The sequence below is a fragment of the Capricornis sumatraensis genome, chromosome 20 (genome assembly GCF_032405125.1).
Source record: "Capricornis sumatraensis isolate serow.1 chromosome 20, serow.2, whole genome shotgun sequence".
NCBI lineage: Eukaryota > Metazoa > Chordata > Mammalia > Artiodactyla > Bovidae > Capricornis > Capricornis sumatraensis.
Window position 1 is genome coordinate 8,731,435 of NC_091088.1, and position 18,657 is coordinate 8,750,091.

The 18,657-nt window shown below is 45.0% G+C and overlaps 1 protein-coding gene across 2 annotated transcripts; it reads right to left on the bottom strand.

Annotated features, from left to right (window-relative positions):
* Positions 1–4,540: 4,540 nt before the first annotated feature.
* On the bottom strand, positions 4,541–18,590 carry KARS1 (lysyl-tRNA synthetase 1). Of its 2 annotated transcripts, XM_068991938.1 has the most exons (15): positions 18,529–18,588; positions 16,818–17,004; positions 14,652–14,805; positions 13,243–13,408; positions 11,050–11,143; positions 10,550–10,736; positions 10,337–10,462; positions 9,057–9,176; positions 7,889–8,051; positions 7,598–7,771; positions 7,356–7,441; positions 6,940–7,025; positions 6,216–6,342; positions 5,426–5,569; positions 4,541–4,796 (listed from the first exon to the last, which is right to left on the bottom strand). In XM_068991938.1, the coding sequence occupies exons 2-15, from the start codon at positions 16,961–16,963 to the stop codon at positions 4,698–4,700; spliced, it is 1,872 nt and encodes a 623-aa protein (XP_068848039.1). In that variant the 5' UTR covers positions 16,964–17,004; positions 18,529–18,588; the 3' UTR covers positions 4,541–4,697. The 2 variants fall into 2 exon arrangements, with proteins under 2 accessions (XP_068848039.1, XP_068848040.1); XM_068991939.1 differs by lacking the exon at positions 16,818–17,004 and having other exon boundaries at positions 18,529–18,590.
* Between the last annotated feature and the right edge of the window lie 67 nt (positions 18,591–18,657).

Here is an 18,657-nt window from a genome sequence, read left to right on the forward strand (position 1 = left end):
CATCTGATAAAAGAGACAATAGTATTTAATCCACTGGAGTTTCTGTGAGGCTTAAATAATATTTACAAAAAGTTGGCACAGTGTCCAACATAATTACATCAATTGAGAGTAATACTACAAATAAGAACATTTGAATTTCCTGATTCATTTGCCTTGAGCTCCCTGGCAGAGAGTAGATCTGTGATGCATTAAGTAAAGCCATGAATAAGAGACCATGAAGCGGACCTAAAAGAGGCCTAGAACACTTCCCTTGACACTCTTCTCATTGTTGACACTATCAATGCTCACTCAGTGACCTCATTTGGTCACTGAAATGTATGAAAAGCTTCTTAAGAAAAAATAAGATCATAAGGTGATGGGCAAAGCCAAATGTGTCACCAAACAAAAAAAGGCTCCACTTGAGCCTCAAGGCATATCGCAGACAACTGATTTTTCCACAATAAGCTCTTTGCACTGTCAAATTAATAAAACAAGGAGACGATTCGATTTATGAGCCTCTAATGCTGTTGGCCTATTTAAGCAAACCAAGACCTAAGTGTGTAAATACCTTAAGGTCACCATATCAAAACTGCTAAGGACAACCAACCAACAGCTGTCAGCTAGGCTTCCAGCTGTAGCCAATCAAATGATTTCTTCTTTCGTTTCTGCACTTTTTCTATAACAGTCTACCTTGCCTCCTGTCTGCAGAGGGCTCCTAACTACTTCTGCTTTGGTGCTGCCCAATTGGAATTGGTTTTTGACCCAACTTTTAAAAATTCTAATATGCTTCAGTTTATCATTTAACTGTTCTGATGTGTGGGTTGTTATTTCAATAAACGGTCATAGTACATCAGATCATAGTGATTTAAATTAAGAATCTGGCGGCTGCTGCTGCTGCTAAGTCACGTCAGTCGTGTCCGACTCTGTGCGACCCCATAGACGGCAGTCCACCAGGCTCCTCCATCCCTGGGATTCTCCAGGCAAGAACACCGGATTGGGTTGCCATTTCCTTCTCCAGTGAATGAAAGTGAAAAGCGAAAGTGAAGGCGCTCAGTCGTGTCTGACTCTTCGCAACCCCATGAACTGTAGCTCACCAGGCCCCTCTGTCCATGGGATTTCCCAGGCAAGAGTACTGGAGTGGATTGCCATTGCCGAACTGACATAAATTGTAAGTCAGAGAACCATCGTAAGTTTTTTTTTGCCCCACGGGCTGGTTTGCGGGGTCTTTAGCTCAAACTGACTCCAGTATTCGGACAGAGATGAGCCTGGAGATCTACAGCCCATGGGGTCGCAGGAGTCGGACACGACTTAGTGACTAAACCACAACCACAAGTTCCCTTAAGTAGGGATTGAAACTGGACCATTGCAGGAAAAAAAGCGGATCCTAACCTCTAGACCGCCAGGGAGCTCTCGCAGCATAAACCTTGTATTTGTTAGAGCAAAAGAAAGGCATGGGTAAGCCTTGAATCCTCCGTTTGGAAAAGATTTCCCTCTCATTCCGAGGGGGCGAGGAGCATCAGAAGGCAGTATACTTTATGAAGGCAGATACTCCGGTACCCACCTGAAATTAAATCATAGGTACACAAACCATAATAGCCAAGGAAGACAGAACTTGCCAGAAGAAACGCTGACTCTCTATGAAGCAGCAGCCCAGAACTTGTATCATCACATTCTCGGTGCTGTCAGGATGAGCGTGCCCAGTAGTTGAAATGAATAAAAGTTTTGCTTTTATTCACTAAAATTCAAATCCACTCTCTCCTAGAACGTGAATAATTTTTTATATGAAACAAAAGATCAGCTGTTAGACAGTTCTTTGCCCACAAGATTGCATGTTTTAACAGTTGCAAAATGGAAGAGACCACTTCCTTTTCAAAGAAAGTTAGGGCCAGGGGCGAAAAGCCCTTTTCGACGGGTTGAAGGGAAGCCTACTTCCCTCAGCTCCCGGCTCAACACCCTCAAGAGGTCCGGGTAGGGCCAAGGTGTCCAGTCAACAGGAGACTCCGGGCCCCTGCAGCCGGGACTAGGTGGGTGCCTGCCCTCTTTGGTTCTGTAGGACGCTGCAACACCGCCACGCGTTCCGCGCTCGCCCGCAGCGGGGGCTCTCCGCGCCGGGAGGGCGGTATTTCCACTAAAGGAGCCGCCTTTTACCACCGGACGCGTGGTGGGAGAGGTACTGTTCTCACGTCCTCTCCCCACACAAACGGAGCTTGGGAAAGTCAGACACTGGAACCTGACCCAGAAGCCACGAGGACCCCCACCGCCCCACCTCCGCCTCGCGCGCCCTCGGCTCCCTGACACTCTCTGAGACCCTCCCACCTCTTCGACACACGCCGTCGAAGGGAGCCGACGGACCGTGGGCGGCGCAGCGGACGTGACGTCACTAAGAGGCGACACACCGTGCACTCCGGCCTTTGTAGTCACTTAGGGGGCGGAGCTAGGCGGGAGGGTCAGATCCGACTTCCGGCGCTGTGCGTATCAGTCAAAGGGGCTCGGGAAGCTGATGGTGTGCGAAAGAATAGATTCCAAGAGTAGAATGACGTATCTTGGAACATTAAATTTTTGTCTAAAACGCTGCTATCCAGTAGAAATATAATTCGAGCCAGATATGTAACTTAAAAATTTCTACATTTTAAAAACTCAAAATAGATGAACTTAAAACGATGTTTTATTTAACCTGACATATACAACATATTTCAGCGTGTAATCAACTTTTTAAAAAAGATATTGAGGTATTTTATATTTTTTCCATTGTAAGTTTCAGAAGTCTGGTTTGTATATTACACTTACATTGACATTGACATTGAAGTCGCTCAGTCGTGTACGACTCTTTGCGACCCCATGGACTGTAGCCTACCAGGCTCCTCTGTCCATGGAGTTTTCCAGGCAAGAGTAATGGAGTGGGTTGCCATTTCCTTCTCCACGAGATCTTCCCGACCCAGGAATCGAACCCGGATCTCCCACATTGTAGGCAAACACTTTACAGTCTGAGCCAGGTGAAGTTACAGTACATCTCAATTCTGACCAGCCACATTTCAAATGTGCAATAGCCGCATGTGGCTCATGGCTTATTTATTAACAGTTCAGGTCTAAAACCTTCAGATTGTCAGTAATACGTATTACTAGTAATATGTAGTAGTATATAGTATAGCTGTCTGAATAGTTCAGGAGTCTGTACCATTTGGCAGTTGTATACCTCAATTCCTAAAGATGAGACATGAGTCTGAGTGAACTCCGGGAGTTGGTGACGGACAGGGAGGCCTGGCGTGTTGCGATTCATGGAGTCGCAAAGAGTCGGACACGACTGAGCGACTGAACTGAACTGAAAGATGAGAGAGAATTTACTTTTCATATTATCCCTCCAAAGCTAGAGAAGTGCAGCTTAATTGACTCCCATTCTTTTTTTCTAGATCAGAGGAAGGGTAAGTTCCTTACTCCTCCAAAGATACGTATCCTGTTCCTCTCTCTAAAGTGTTTAATCTGTGACTCTTCTAGTTTTTTTAAAAGATTTTTTGTGGGGGAATCATCTTCCAGAGTTATCTCAAGGATTAGTACCACCGTTCATCTAGTTGCATAAATTGAAAAGTGAATCACCTTGTCATTTCCTTTCCCTTCACCCTCATATTATAATCCAATATATAATCTGTTACCAAGTTCTGTTGATCTCTCTCTTGAATTCACCCAGTTCTACTTTTATGGCAAAACCCTAGTCCTTCGGACAAACTGCTGTTGTCTTCCTCTTGGATTGCTGTGCTAATCTTGGACTTTTTAAATTAACTCTTTCTGCCCAGCTCGTTTTTTTTCACTGAATTGAAAATATGAACACACCAGATTCACTAGTCGACATCCTACTCACTCTTATCACCCAACATCTAACAAACATGTTTCATACGTCCAAAACCACACTCAACCTTCCTTCTCAAACCTGCCCTTCAAATTTTTTCCATCTCAAGTCAATGACAACTCTACTTTCCAGGTGGTTAGGCCTAAAACCTTGAAATTATTTGATTCCTCTTCTCACAGCCCACATTATCAAACAGATTCTGACCTCAGGAACACAAGCAAACTCCAGTAACTCATAACCATCACCATCATTTTATACCATCCAAAATAAGCCATCATGTCCTCCTCAGCCTGCAAATGCAGAGTTAACTCTCTCTCACTCTTGCTATCCACATACTAACTAGGACAGTCTTTGAAAAACACTGCTCATAACCCTCCAATGGCTTCTTACCTCCCTCATGATAAAACACATACTCCTTTGCATGGCTTACAGGTGCCTGCATGATTTGGCCCCTCATTGAGCTTTACTTACTCCTTTCTGGTCATTCCACACCCCTTTGGAGCTCCTCAAAAATGCAGCCCTCTGGTCTGGACTATGCTTTTCCACTCAGATCTCTGTTTCTAGATTTCCACTTAGATGTCACCTAGAAAAATTTGTTGAATGAGTAAAGTGGTATAATTCTAAACATTCATTAGGTCAGTTGTCTGGGAGATAAGATGACATTTCAAAAGTAAAAAGAGCGATGAGACAAGAGTAGAGACAAATGGTTTATTTGGTAACAAGGAGTAAAAAGGAATTCTTGATTCCTCTTCTCGCTTTTGGCGGCTGAAGTGAAATGTGATAGTCAAATAGACAGCAACACACACAGGAATTTCCTCACAGTCCCTGATTACAGAAATGCAAAAATGCCCGTCACACGACTCGCCATTACTGTTTTCTAGACAGAAGTGCCAGGTGCTGTGCTTTCCGGGACATCCGTGGTGGCTACATTCTCCTTCTTGTCTTCAGGTTTCATGGCAGGAAACAGAAGCACTTCCTACAGGAGAGAGAATGGATTCTGAAGCTAAGCACTTTTTCCTGCCCATCCACCCACTCCTCCCCACTGACCCGCCCCCGTTACTGTTATCACCAAAACCTGGAGATCTGTGTTGTGTTGTTTCATTTCAGTTCAGTCCCTCTCAGTTACAAACAGCGGAAAAGAAGAAATGCACAACTAAAGGATCTCGCATGCTGCAACTGAGACCCAGAGCCAAACAAGTAAATATTAAAAAGGAAAATGCACAGCACTGCCGAGGTCACGATATCAAAAGAATAATAAACAGAGAGGTTCTCTCCAAATGATTTCTTCATCTGTAAATATGGGGAGAGCAACAGTTTCTACATGTCCCAGGTTGACTTAAGTTAAATGAGGTAATGCATGAAGATGGCTCAGTATGTTCCTTGGATCCTTAAGAAATGCAAACAATTGGTATTTCTTCTGCCTTGGGTAGAATCCCCCTAATTTTGTACAACCAGATGCCCTGGCGGTCCTCTTGTGAAGTCACCGGTAACCTCTCCGCCTGCCCCTCCTCCCAGCCCAACGCCCTTCCCCTGCGCTCCAGGCCTGCCAGGCCACGCTTCTGACACTGGTGCACATGGCGGTGCCCCTCCAGGGCTGCCGGGTACCTTGATGTTATTGGAGTCTGTAAGAAACATGGTGACGCGGTCGATGCCCATGCCCCAGCCGCCCGTGGGGGGCAGTCCGTACTCCAGGGCGGTGCAGAAGGTTTCGTCTATGAACATGGCCTCATCGTCGCCAGCGGCCTTGGCCTAGAGGACAGAAGCACACAGTGACACTGTTCCGGGCTGCGCGCTCTGGCGTCTGAGTGAGCCCGTGGAAACTGCCAGAGGCGTTTCCATCCCAGCGCTGCTCTGGACACCCAGCACTTGCTGGAAACTAGCTTCCCAGGAACTCTAGGATGGAGCCATTTCTTTCGAAGACCTGAAGGTCAAGACTGATGAACCGTATCCCAGAACATATGCGAACTTCTCTGCCAAATGGAAATACCTCCACAGCCTGGGGCTCTGTGAGTCCAGTGAAGTTGATTTTCAGAGACTGATTATTCCCAACAGTGTCTCTCCCATTTCCTGAACCACCCATCAGTGGCAACGCTAATGCAGGCAGCCTGTGGGTGCTGTGTTCCCATCCCTAGGCCACCTCGATAAATGTACCATTTAAGAAAACGTAACATCCTCGTCAAAAAAGCGTCACACTCCCCCCACAGATCATCACGCCTGAGCCCCATTTATACAGAAATTCTAGGGCCCAAACTGGTCAAGTTCTCCATCTTGAAATGTGACCTCCTCCTGTGAGGCCCGTGGCTTTCAGCCTCATTTCTGTCCTCGTCAGCAGGAGTTGCAGGCCAGACACAGACCAGGGTGAAGGCAGGTGTCTTCTGGTGAGCTCCCTCCTTACCTTGGCCTGTTCTTCAAAGAGCTGGCGCTGTCGCACAGGGTCGTTCAGCTCAGTGTAGGCATTGCATATTTCCTTCTTCATGACAAACAGCTCAAAGCGCTCAGTCAGACCCTCTTTAGAGCGGTGCCTGGGGACAGACCACCGGGGAGGCTGAATAAACAGAACGTGTGGTACAAGCACAAGAACTCCTGAAATCTGGTTGACTCAAAACTGTTTCTGACTGTGACCTGAAGCCTGTATGCATCCTCAGCACTGAATCATCTGCTACATTACCGAGGACGGTTAGAGACAAGGAAGCTTGAATTATCTTACAACAGACCTATGCAGTAGACTGGGACCCCGAAGCAAACCCGCCATATTCATGCCCTGCCATACCGACTCTGGGCTGCCTGGGTGACTTGCTCTGGCCAGTGGGACATCAGCAGAGGCTTGGTGTGTGTTTGCACACCAGGATTTAGTCTTTCAGAATGATTCCACTTGGAGCCCTGGCTCTGCTGCCAGAGAAGAGGCTCTGGAGGAGGAGAATCCCCTGCAGGGGGATGCAAGGCACGCTGGCCGAATTCCCAGGTGAAAAAAGCCACTTGAGTTACCCTCACCAACACCACATAGGGCAGAAAGACAACCCTGTGAGCCCACACACTCTTAAGAATAAACTGCTTTATGTCACTAAGTTCTGAGGTTATCATGCAGCAACAGGTAACTGAGACACTGCAGTCTGCCTTACCATTTGGCCAGAGGGCTCATTATCTGCGGGTGATCACAGATGAAGGTAGGATTGATGCACGTCACTTCCAGGAACTCCCCGACAAGCTGAAGGAAAAAACAGAGCACAGCTAGAGCCCTTTCAAATGCCATTTTGATAGGCTCAGTTCTGGTGGCAGAGGACTCCTGTCCACACCTGATGCTACAGAGGTTTATCTTAAGCTGCTGAAAGGTTGGTAAGGATTCACTAAGGTAACAAATGTAACTATTTGGCAGAGAGCTTAGCACAGCAGGGATTTAACACTTGTTCTCTCCTTTCTCTAGAGCATTCCTGTGAAGCTAGGGAAGTTAATTCTCTATGGCAGAGTTCTCCTTCACAGGGAGCAGGGTGCATTTCCACTGGATGTGGGCATCTACTGCCAGTGCCCGGCCTCCCACCTTATCAAGCAGCCTGGCGGTGGTCCGGGGTGGAGGGCACTCGACATCTTTTGCCACACAGATATCATCAAGGATTCTGCGAGTTTCTGTAATACAAACATACAAGTTGGGACAGAAGACATCACACCATCACAATACCACCCCAATGTAAGAATTACACGGGGAATTCTACTCCTGACCTAATCTAATTCAGAGCTGAACAGGAAGGAGGGCCCTACAACTGGAGGAGTGCTTCACTTTACCTTCAGTTTCGAAGAGGTTCGTTTCTGGCAGCTTCATGCCCAGGGCTTTCTCAAGCTCTTCTACCATGCTGATTTTCCGGAAGGGCGGGGTGAAGTCAATCTCATAGGCTTGGCCTTCTGGGCCATCTGGATGGTAGGTGACCTTGTAACTGCCTGTAATGTGTTTCACCATCCCTGGGAAAGAAACGTGTCATTTAAAGAGGACCAACAGCAAGTCCAATTGAAGGCAGCACACCAGTCCTCCAGACACGTTGGAAAGACAAAGGGAGCGGGGTGGGGGGGGGGGGTCACCTGAAATCATCTTTTCTGTGATTTCCATAAGATCATGATAGTCGGCATAGGCCATGTAGAATTCACAGGTGGTGAACTCAGGATTGTGAGTCAAATCAATTCCTTCATTCCGGAACTGGCGTCCAATTTCATAAACCCGGTCGATGCCACCAACCACCAGCATCTAGTAACACATGGCCACAGTCATGGTCACGGCAGCCAGTCTTGTCTGGCTGGGGAAAGTTTCTGTCTACAGAAGTTGTAACTTGGTTTTCACAGCTCAAGCCATGCTTTCAGGTCTCCACCTAAACGCTGAATGCCCTACTCTCTTCAGGTCTTTGTGGATAATTATAATTCATTCTGGCTGCCCAGGAACACTGAATACTCTTCCCTGGGGTGTCCCCCATCTTGTGTAAGCTTCTATAAGATGCCTCTTGGAGGTCAGGGTGCAGACACATGACCCAAGCTCCCCGGTCAGACCCATCTGTGAGACTTCCACGTGCAAAGAGGATGCAGATATAGCAAGAATCTCCTGGGGTGAAGGGGCCAGAGGTATCTGGCTTATAAAGGCAGTAACTGTGGAGGTCCTAATGGCAATGACCTGTGCCTCACAGCACGCTTATGAGCTGTGCTAAGTTCCCAAATGGAAGATACTGGGTTCTTCACGGGGACAGCCCTGATATGATTCAGAACCATTCGAATTGTGTGGTCTCCAAGCCCGATTCTCTGATCCTCCTGGAAATTGTGAACTTCCCTGTATATTTGGATACATTTTTCTTTTACTTAAATACTGTAACAGTTTTTGTTGTTTGCAACCAATGACATAGTCTTTGATATTTATTCTGGTGATTTGAGGATATTTCCAACTTTCAGGCAGAGACTCAACTCATTTCTCAACAAAAGACTAAAATCAGATTTAATATAAGAATTATAAACTTAAAAAAGTTTTATGGGAAACAAAGTAGGTTAGGAAGATCTGTCCATCTAGGAAAGACAGTCCCTTTGCCCTTAGAGAAGGCTCTACTGATCCTGTAGATAAATTCCAGAAATGTAACACTCACAAACTCGACATTTAGAACTCTTCTGTTGTTCTACCCTCACTGTTCCTCTATTTCTGACTGTACCTGTCTAGCCAATGTTTTTCAGCCTTCTGCTTCTCTAAGGACACAGGGCATCTTTTATTGATTACCTTATGGTAAAGTTCCGGAGCAATTCTCATATATAAATTCATGTCCAGCTCATTGTGGTAGGTGATAAAAGGCTTGGCCACAGCTCCCCCTGGGATGATGTTCATCATGGGAGTTTCAATCTAAAAGAGAGGGAAAAACGTTTAGTTTACAGACGGAGCTCCTCTAGTTTGAGGGGATGGCTCATGCTTTGACTGGGATAGTCTACTATATCCCAAGTAAAAGACAAGTTCAATGGTAATATGCAGGCACTTGACAAAAAAGCAGAGCCAGCCTGATTTTCTAGTATAGTGTCTCTTTCTATTAATACCAAACACCATTAACACAGTATCATAAACTTTCACAAGCTGTCAGTAGGACTCTAAATGGGTATGCCCTTTCTTGAGTTCAATTTGCAGTATTTATTAAAAATGTAATGGCTTATATCCTTTGACATAAATCCAGCATACAGAAACACTTGTACGTTTGCACATGTACAAAGATGTTCACTAAAATATTATCAAAGAAAATCAGAAACTTAAACTACCAACAGAGGAAATAATTATAAAGTATCAAAAAGGAACACACACACACACACACACACACGCACACACACGCACACACACACGCACACACACACACACACACGGACATGCAAAGGGTCCTAGAATATGTTGGGGGTGGAGAGGTCCATTATAATATATACAATGTGATTTCATTTATGTTTAAAACAAAGAGTAAAACCCTTCTAAAACATTTACACAGGTACCCCATCTGCAACATGCATTGGTATGTATATAAATATACACAGTAAACGGCAAGGAAGGATACATATTCAAATGCATGTTTGGAGAGGGAAATTAGTTGGGAAAAAATGAAAGGGGACTTTCAGTTTTGTTCTACTTACTTCTTTATTATCTAAATTTGTTTTATGGTAACATGTACTCGTATTTCTCATACAATTAGAAAATATTGAAATTTTTTGTTCTAAAATTCTTCCTAAACAACATCTTTCAGTTTAAAGAAGTTGAATAAAAATTAAGAAAAATACTTTTAATTCTACAAAAAAGCAAAACGAGTTGGCAACATATTGAACATGGCATCATTAGCATGTGACTGGCCCTCTGCTGTGTTCATTATCTTTGCAGTCCTGTCCTACCTTCCAAATAGGGGCAAGAAAGAGGACTTTTCATTGAGCATGAAGCATACTGACACAGGATGTGCCTGTGGGGAAGGGAAGGGAAGGAAGAGTAAGAGGCAGGCACCGCAAGGCAGCTCATGTCAGGTAAGAACTCTCCATCACCTCTAGGAATCCCAATTCATCCAAGAAACTTCTTATATACGTGATGATCTTAGAGCGGATGATAAATTTCTGCCTCACAAAGTCATTCAGGATCAAGTCCAAGTATCTCTGACGATATCGTGTTTCCTAAATGAGAAGGAACAGAGAGGAATCACTGATGTGTTCCATTCAATGGTATGGTAGAATCAGAGCCAGAAGGCCACAAGAATTCACCTTGTCTTTGAGGCCGAAGTGAAGATGAGGTAACATGTGCAGGCAAGGAGACAGCAGTGTGATTTCATAGGGGATGATGCTTAGCTCACCCTTCTTGGTTTTCCCAGGATTGCCCTGGACTCCAATTATGTCTCCCCGGCGCAGTTTGTTGTTAATACGAATAAATTCTTCTTCAGATTTGTAATTCCTGAATGAATGGAAAATTTAACTCAGTATACAATATTCCAGATTAAAACTGACCTCTGGTTTAACTTTAGAACCCTTGCTAAACTGTTACTGTGAATCTAAGACGACTCCTAGATCAAGGTCAAATGTCTGTCACACAACCCAAGAACAGGTGTCAGTCTCTAGGTGACCAGAGGGCTATTTTATTTTCCCCACCTTACAACATTCCCTTTAACTTTTATTTCCAACAAGAAAAGAAGACCACATGGACTTTGTTCTCTGTCATGTTGCTCTGGGCCAATCGAGAAAGGCCTGTAAATGGTATTTCTATATACCTGGAATTGGCCATGACTTGCAACTTGACCCCCTCTCCTCGAAGGTCATAGAAGATGAGCTTTCCTCCAGAAGCTCTTTTGGCATGGATCCTACCTAGAGAAAGAACAGCAGAAATACTGACAGAAGCTATTTCATGGTGTCAGTGCCAAAAAAGTTCCCTCTGCATTTTTCACATCCAGGCAGAACATAAACTAGAGCAATTTGATTGTAGCCCGGGGCCTAAGCCCTGCCCTTTTCTACAGCACAAAGTTGGCTTCCCATTCAAACCACTTAAAGAATGTGTAGGAAGATCTGGTTTTAAAAGGTGCTCAATGGATTCCCAGAATGTTGGTGGCAGTGTTTTTGGATCTTCCTCAATCCCCACATAAAAAGAGAAAGCACAATTAGACAGGGGAGGGCAAAAAGCCATGGCCAAAATTTACAGCAAAATTACGTGGGAAGATATTCCAAGAATCCCCCAATAGGAGCATGGGTAAAAACCACCAAGGACCCCAAGAGGAAAAAGCTATGGGAATCAATGGGGTCTCTGACAGGTCTGAGAACGGGAAGTCTCCCCCAAAACCACAGGTATTCACTGGAAAATGCGGCAGGGCTAAGTAAAGGACTGCAGCTCACTGCCATACAAGTGAGTACTGCGGGCTGCGCACCAGGAAAGTCTAGGGGATGAAGCCTTTTAGTAGAGCCCCCAAGAACTCTCTAAATTCAACGGCCAGGGATCTCTCCTGGGACAAGGCCCCCCCAAACTGAACAAGACCGAGAAAACAGAGAAAGTCCAACAAAAGCAAGGAGGGAGAAGAGACTGAAACTCCCAGAAAGCAAGTTGCTGTATTTCTGAATGCTTCACACACACAAAAAAAAAACAGAAGAGAGATCTCAGTAAAACTAGAAAAGCGATCTGAACCAAGCTCCCCACCCCTCCCTTTAAAAAAAATATTTATTTGGCTCTGTCAGGTCTTAGCTGCCACATGTGGGGTCTTTAGTTGCAACATGTGGGACCCAATCAGGGATTGAACCTGGGCCTCCTGTGTTGGGAGCAGAGTCTTAGCCACTGGACCACCAAGAAGTCCCCTGAGCTTCCTTTTAATATTCAGGAAAAAAAAAAAAATCTCACATTTAAAATAAAAAAACAAAACATCACAGCAGAGCTCTCTTGCCTGCTCATGTGTATCTCTTATAAGCATCTTATATTAATAAATCTATTTCTTGCCTATCAATAAAAAAAACCAAGGTCAAACACCAATATTAAATTTAGAAACAGAGTAACAAGAATAACATCTCCACAGACAATGAAAGCACTTGAGAAAGACATGCTCAGGAAAAAGGAAAGAGTTCTATTTCACAACCTGAAAGACATTTGAATATGATACAAAATATGAAAGAATACAAATCAGAGTTAGAAAAACTAAGAAATGAGATGGCATGGAAAAATTAGAAAATAAAGTAAAAAACCATCTCAGAAATGAAGCCTAAATTAGAAGGAAGGAAGACTGAATAAATAAAACACGTAATGCCTTAAGAAAATCTGGAAAGGAGGATAAAATTAAAAAATCAAAGTATAAAAAAGATAAAAAAAAGAAATTTGAGAAAAAGTGTCAAAAAAGCAAAGATAAAACATATTTGGGGGGCATTTAAGTATTGGCAGGGGTTCTCTTTAGGTGGTGAGATTATGGGTAATTAAACTTTTCTCTCTTTGCCTCTCTGAATGCTTCAACATTCTAAATTTTCTACAACTGGTAGTTTTATATAGAAATATTTTTGTGGGGTATAAATGAAAGACAAGATTTAATTCTTTTTTGAATTAAGGAGAAGATCCTACACAAAATAAGAGTCCCCTAGAAATATAGCCTAGTGTATAGCAGTCTAGGGACACAGATCCGAATTTTCAGGAGCTTCTTAGGGCATGGTTCCCACCGGCGGGATAAAGTCTCATAAAGGACTATGAACAAGAAGCAGCACCAGGTCAGGGGTCCCCCACAAAGAATGCCCTTTCCTCTGCAGCCTCGGCGCTGGAATGTGGCCTCATGCCTCAGAGCTGCTCTACCTTCTGTGAACAGACATAATGGCACCGTCTCTAGGAATGCAGTCTCAGGCACAAGCTCCTAGAGAGCAAGACCACCCCAGACGTTCCTCTGAGCAACTGCAGAGGCCTGCCTGCTGCGGGAGCCCAGCAAATTGCCAGGGAGTCTTCCTACCTGCCACCTTTAAGGTGATGTCAGTCAGGTGGTCCCCAGGCTGCAGGTGACTGTACTCTTGGATGAAGTGAGTGAGCGAGATGTCCACATGGAACTTGTGTGGGTATGGATCTTCCCCACTGACCTTCAGCTGGTGGATTGCTTGGCTTCGGATTTTGAAGTATTGCTGTTAAAAAAACAAAAGAGCTTCTGAGAAGTTGAGCCCAGTTAGACCAGTGGCCGGTCTAGCGGCGTTCAGTATTCTGCCTCAGAGGGGTCCCAATACAGTGAGGTTTCTTTAACCAAGCTCTCCCCAGCCTTGAAATCAAGGATTGGCTATGGAGTGAGATTTGCACTTAAATATGCAGGGTGGCCAGATATATAGCTGGGAATAAAGACTAGAATTCCAAAATGCCAAGATGTGACAAAAAGAAAAACCACATTTTTGTCTAAATAAGTTGTTTTTTTTTTTTTTGGGTCGGGGGACGGCCCCCAGCAGTAGAAGCTCAGAGACCTAACCACTGGACTGCCAGGAAATTCACTAAAACAGTAAGTTTAATTGGTGTGGGTGGCGCTGGTTACCACTTCTGGAGACACATCTGCCTACTGAGTCACTTCTCCTACTTTCCTATCCCTGGTCACACACCAGACTTTTCCCCAAGGCACACCCATGGGCCTGGAGGTATGAAAACACGGAATATTCTGTATCAGGGGTCAGCAAACATTTTCTGATGCAACTAGTCAACTACTCAAGGTTGTAGTGTGAAAACAGCCTTAAGACATGTAAACAATGGGCATGGCTGTGTTTCAGCACAATTTTACTTACAGAACTAGGGAGGAGTGACAGGGATGGTGGGACCACGGTTTGCCAATCTCTCAGCTAAAATAACCCCCCCCAGGCCACCTGTAGGGAGAGATTTTCTCTAGGGTTGCTATAAAGTGAAAGTGAAGTCGCTCAGTGTGTCCAACTCTTTGCGACCCCATGGACTGTAGCCTATCAGGCTCCTCCATCCATGGGATTTTCCAGGCAAGAGTGCTAGAGTGGATTGCCATTTCCTTCTCCAGGGGATCTTCCTGACCCAGGAATAGAACCCAGGTCTCCCGAATTGCATGCAGTCGCTTTACCGTCTGAGCTACCAGGGAAGCCACCAGGGTTGCTGTAAGGTCCAGCTAACTCCAAGGAGTAGCAGCCACCTGAAAGTACTGGATTTTCTCGAATGTTAAGCAAGAAAAGACAAGAAAGATGCACAGGGACTGTGCCTTCAACCAGATGGAGTGGTGGGCCCCCCTCATCAGTCCCAGTGCCTGCCCCAGTTCCTGTTTATCCCGCCAGTCACTGGTCCCTCCTACTGTCTCTTCCCGGGGAACCTGTCCAATTCTCATCAGAAGCTGCCCCGAGCCCAGGGAGGGCAGTCATCCCGAGAACTCACATTTGGGTCCAAGCTCTCCTCCTCCGCAGCCACACCATCATCAGCACTGTGATTGGTGGCGGCGGCCTGACTCAGCTGCTTCTCACTAAGCTCCTTCTGCTTGGCCTCCTTCTCCGCTATTTTCTTCTCAGCTTTCAGGCGTCTCTTTAGCTCACTGTCAGGAAGATGAAAGTGTTCAATGTAACAGGTGCCTGAAGAGTCCCCTACGTTCTGCCCCATCACCAATTACCAAAAATATCAACTGCCCAGGGAAACACACTTGTCCAGTTCCACACCCCCACGGTTATCTCTTAGTTACTAAACTCTATACATGAAATAGACAGGAAAAAATAAACTTAGAAGCAAGATGTGAAAGATCTTTTTCTCAGTCTATTTTCCAGTCGGAGGTCCTTGGCCTTAGGTCCCGTCTAAAATCAAGATACACAAGGACAAAGAAAACCCTACATATATTAGTTTATAGTCAGGATAGGAAAAAATGTTTTACAGAAAATCACCAAGATTTTCTCAGGCTAATTAGTCTTGGGAGCCCCTTGAGGCCAGGGACTAAGTTGTTCGGTATCCTGAGGACAACATGAAGTTCTGAGAGCATTAGATGTGATGTGTGGTAAGGTGAAAGTCCTAGCTTTGTCATCTCTCTGCCCTCCCACAAGGAGTGGATTAGTCTGGGGTGGGGTGACGAAGTCCAGGGAGACACTCCTCTGACAGTCTCTCCCTCAGCATTGATCAATGCATTGACAGTGACCCTCAGCACTGGCCTTTCCCCAGAGGAGCTGGACTTTGACAACCAATTGGGTAGACAGTGTACAAGGCAGCATGGTGTAGGGGAGCACCATCTTTGGAGCCAGACTGTCTAGGACTAAAGCCTGACTTGGTGTGCTTGAGCAAGGTGCTCAATTACTCAAGCTATTCCTTTAAAATAATAATAGACATCTTCTTCCCTAAATGTTGTGAGGACTGAAATATACACAAAGAGATAACCCCCATCCCTAGCATCTAACTGCATTCTTTATTAAAGTACGCAAATGTGAACTATTCTAGGTATTGCCCCACTGTCTTAACTCTTCACACCCTGCCTCAAGGACAGAAACTTTACAGATGTGGATTAAATTTCTGGTCAAATCTCTCACTATCCAAACTCTTTTAATACTTGTTAGCTGAGACTCAGAAACCAAACAGATTTGGGCAGAGAGGGATAGCCTCATTGTTCTTTCAAACCACCAATGTTAAATGAATATCCTATAATAATGAACCATGGCAAATGATCCCTCATCATGCTTGCTATTGTTTGGTTTCAGGGCACGTTCTTAATTAGAATAACTCAATTAAAAAATGGAGATTTGAAATGACCGTCTTTTAAGTAAGAAAACTGACTCTGAGGCCCCAAAGTACGTGTCTCTGGGTATGATCTGTTTTGTATCAGCTGTAAAGTCGCCTCTCCAGAATGTGCTAGGTTTATTGTGCTGTCACTCAGTCAGGAGCATCTAAGCCTATCTGGTTCTTCCTAGCAGCAACGGCACCCACTCCAGTGCTCTTGCCTGGAAAATCCCATGGGAGGAGCCTGGTGGGCTGCAGTCCGTGGGGTCGCTTAGAGTTGGACACGACTGAGCAGCTTCACTTTCACTTTTCACTTTCATGCATTGGAGAGGGAAATGGCAACCCACTCCAGTGTTCTTGCCTGAGAATCCCAGGGTCTGGGGAGCCTGGTGGGCTGCTGTCTATGGGGTCACACAGAGTCAGACACAACTGAAGTGACTTAGCAGCAGCACCAGTTTTTGCCATTTAAATCAAATCAGTAAAAAGGGTTATCCAGAAAGGTTCTAGGAATAAGAACTTAGACTATTAACCAAATTAAATCTCAGAAGCAACGAAATTTCAGAAAGATAGGGAAGGGAAAATAATCGGTGTTACAAATTCTTCTTTATTCATACAAGCGTTTTGTCTCAGCACTGTTCTAGCATAAGACCTAAATGTCATCTCAAGAATTTATGGAGTGAGAATTTGAATTTATTAAAGAAAAACTGAGAAAGGACTATTGGTCTGGGTAGTAGGTAGCAGGGCTATTTACTTGGCAACAAGTCCAAAACTCAGCCAGAGGCTTTACAGATGAGAAACTAATTAAGAAGGACCTTTGCTTCTAGAGCAATAAAGAAGGTAAAGGGCACCAACCTTCTTTTATCAGAAAGTGGCTTGTCCTTGTGAATCGTTGTAAAAGGAGCAAGTTGACACAGGCGCAGCTCCCTCTGCCCCCACTGTGCCCAGGAGGTTTGGCGCAGGGACCCCCTAACAAGCCTTACAGCGGCTTGCATCAACATGGCAGAATACCCTGGAACCACCTAAGAATGATTACCACCACCTAACAGGAAACAGAGATGTGGTGTCAGATGGGACAGGCAGTACCATATACCCCCAGCCAGCACTCCTACTGTTATGGGTTGGGTTGGGGGAGAAGGGGAGGTTACACAACCTTTTAGTGTTCCATTTTATGCAAGACCCTCTCAACTGACAGCAGCCATCTAACACTCACTGTGCTACACATGTAACTGACAATGTTCTGAGCCCTGGCTATGGTACAAAGATGCTTATCTGGGGTCGCAAGTCAATAATAAGTCAATCAATGGTTTACAGGTACAAATGATTACAACATTCTAGGAAATAGGAGACAGGACACAAGGCAGTGTTTCTCAAGCTCCTGACATGCAGTTTCTCTCCTGGAGATCAGACACCTAGCTACAAAGATGGCAGTGTGAAACATACAAAATGTCATCATCAACTGCCAACTCTAGAGAAAGCTAAAAATAAGCCACAAAGGCACCTGAGTCAAAGACTTGTTTGGAGCTCTAGGAATGAAGGAAAGGAGAATTTCAGGAAGAGTCTTGGACTACATTAAGCTTATACATTAACACTGGAAGGCAACACAATGACAGAGATCATGTTCTTCACTGCATTAAAATGAATGAGGCCTTAACTGAATCACCTGGCAGGCAGCCTGCTTTTAAACTTGGAGACAATAACTGGCATACAGTGGTGCTCACTAAAGATTCTGACAAAGGAAGTTCCAAGAATAATTAAGACACAGAAGTAAAAAAAATGCACTAAGGCAGCCATTAAATGCAAGAAACTAACTTCTCTCCGATGCCCCTGGAAGGGTACTATATTTATGTACTATCTTTGGGAGTACTGAGCAATTAGTCACTCTTATCACTGCCTAGGTTCTATGAAGGACTTCGGTTGAGGAATGCAGTATTAAGAGAATACAAAGGACAATCGGTGAAAGGGAGGCCAATCTTAATTCATTTATATTTACCTTTATACTCCAAGGATTTGGGGTGATTAACAAAGATACTTCCAGCAGTACTAAATGCAGCTTGGTGTACTCGGCTAAATAAGACAGTCCATACTGCTGATTGGTGATTCACTCAATTCTCACAGATCCTCTGACCAACCAATAAAGATAGCTGCACGACAGTTTTAGAATGATCCCTTTAATACAAAAGGTTCAGAATGGCCTTGGCGAGGCCAAGGAAAACCTGAAGGTCCTTCTGAAGAGCTGGGTATTTATCATTTCTCCAACTTCTTTACCGGGGCGTGGCACAATAACACATTTCTCCGCGAAAAGAGTAAATTTCGCTTTTCTCCGTCGCCGCCCAGTTCTCCGCATTCTCTTACTCTAGGAGTACGACAGGGAGGAAGGACCCAACCAGCGGGGCCCTCGGGCAGCTTGGGGGATGTAGTTTCGGGACGCAGCGCCTGCGTCCCAACGTGTTCATAACCACGAGAACCGGCAATAAGGCCCCAGGCACAGCCATCCCGGCCGGAGCCTCGAGGCGCTTCCTAGTCCAGACTCTCCGATCGCATAATGACCCGCAGCGACACTTACTTTTTGCTCAGTTTCGGCTCGCCGCAGTCCACTTTAACTTCAGCGCCCTGCACATCAGCCATCTTCCCCGAGGGCCGGACCTAAAGAGGACGGGGAGTCGCGCGGCGACTTCCAGGTCAATGTCAGAAG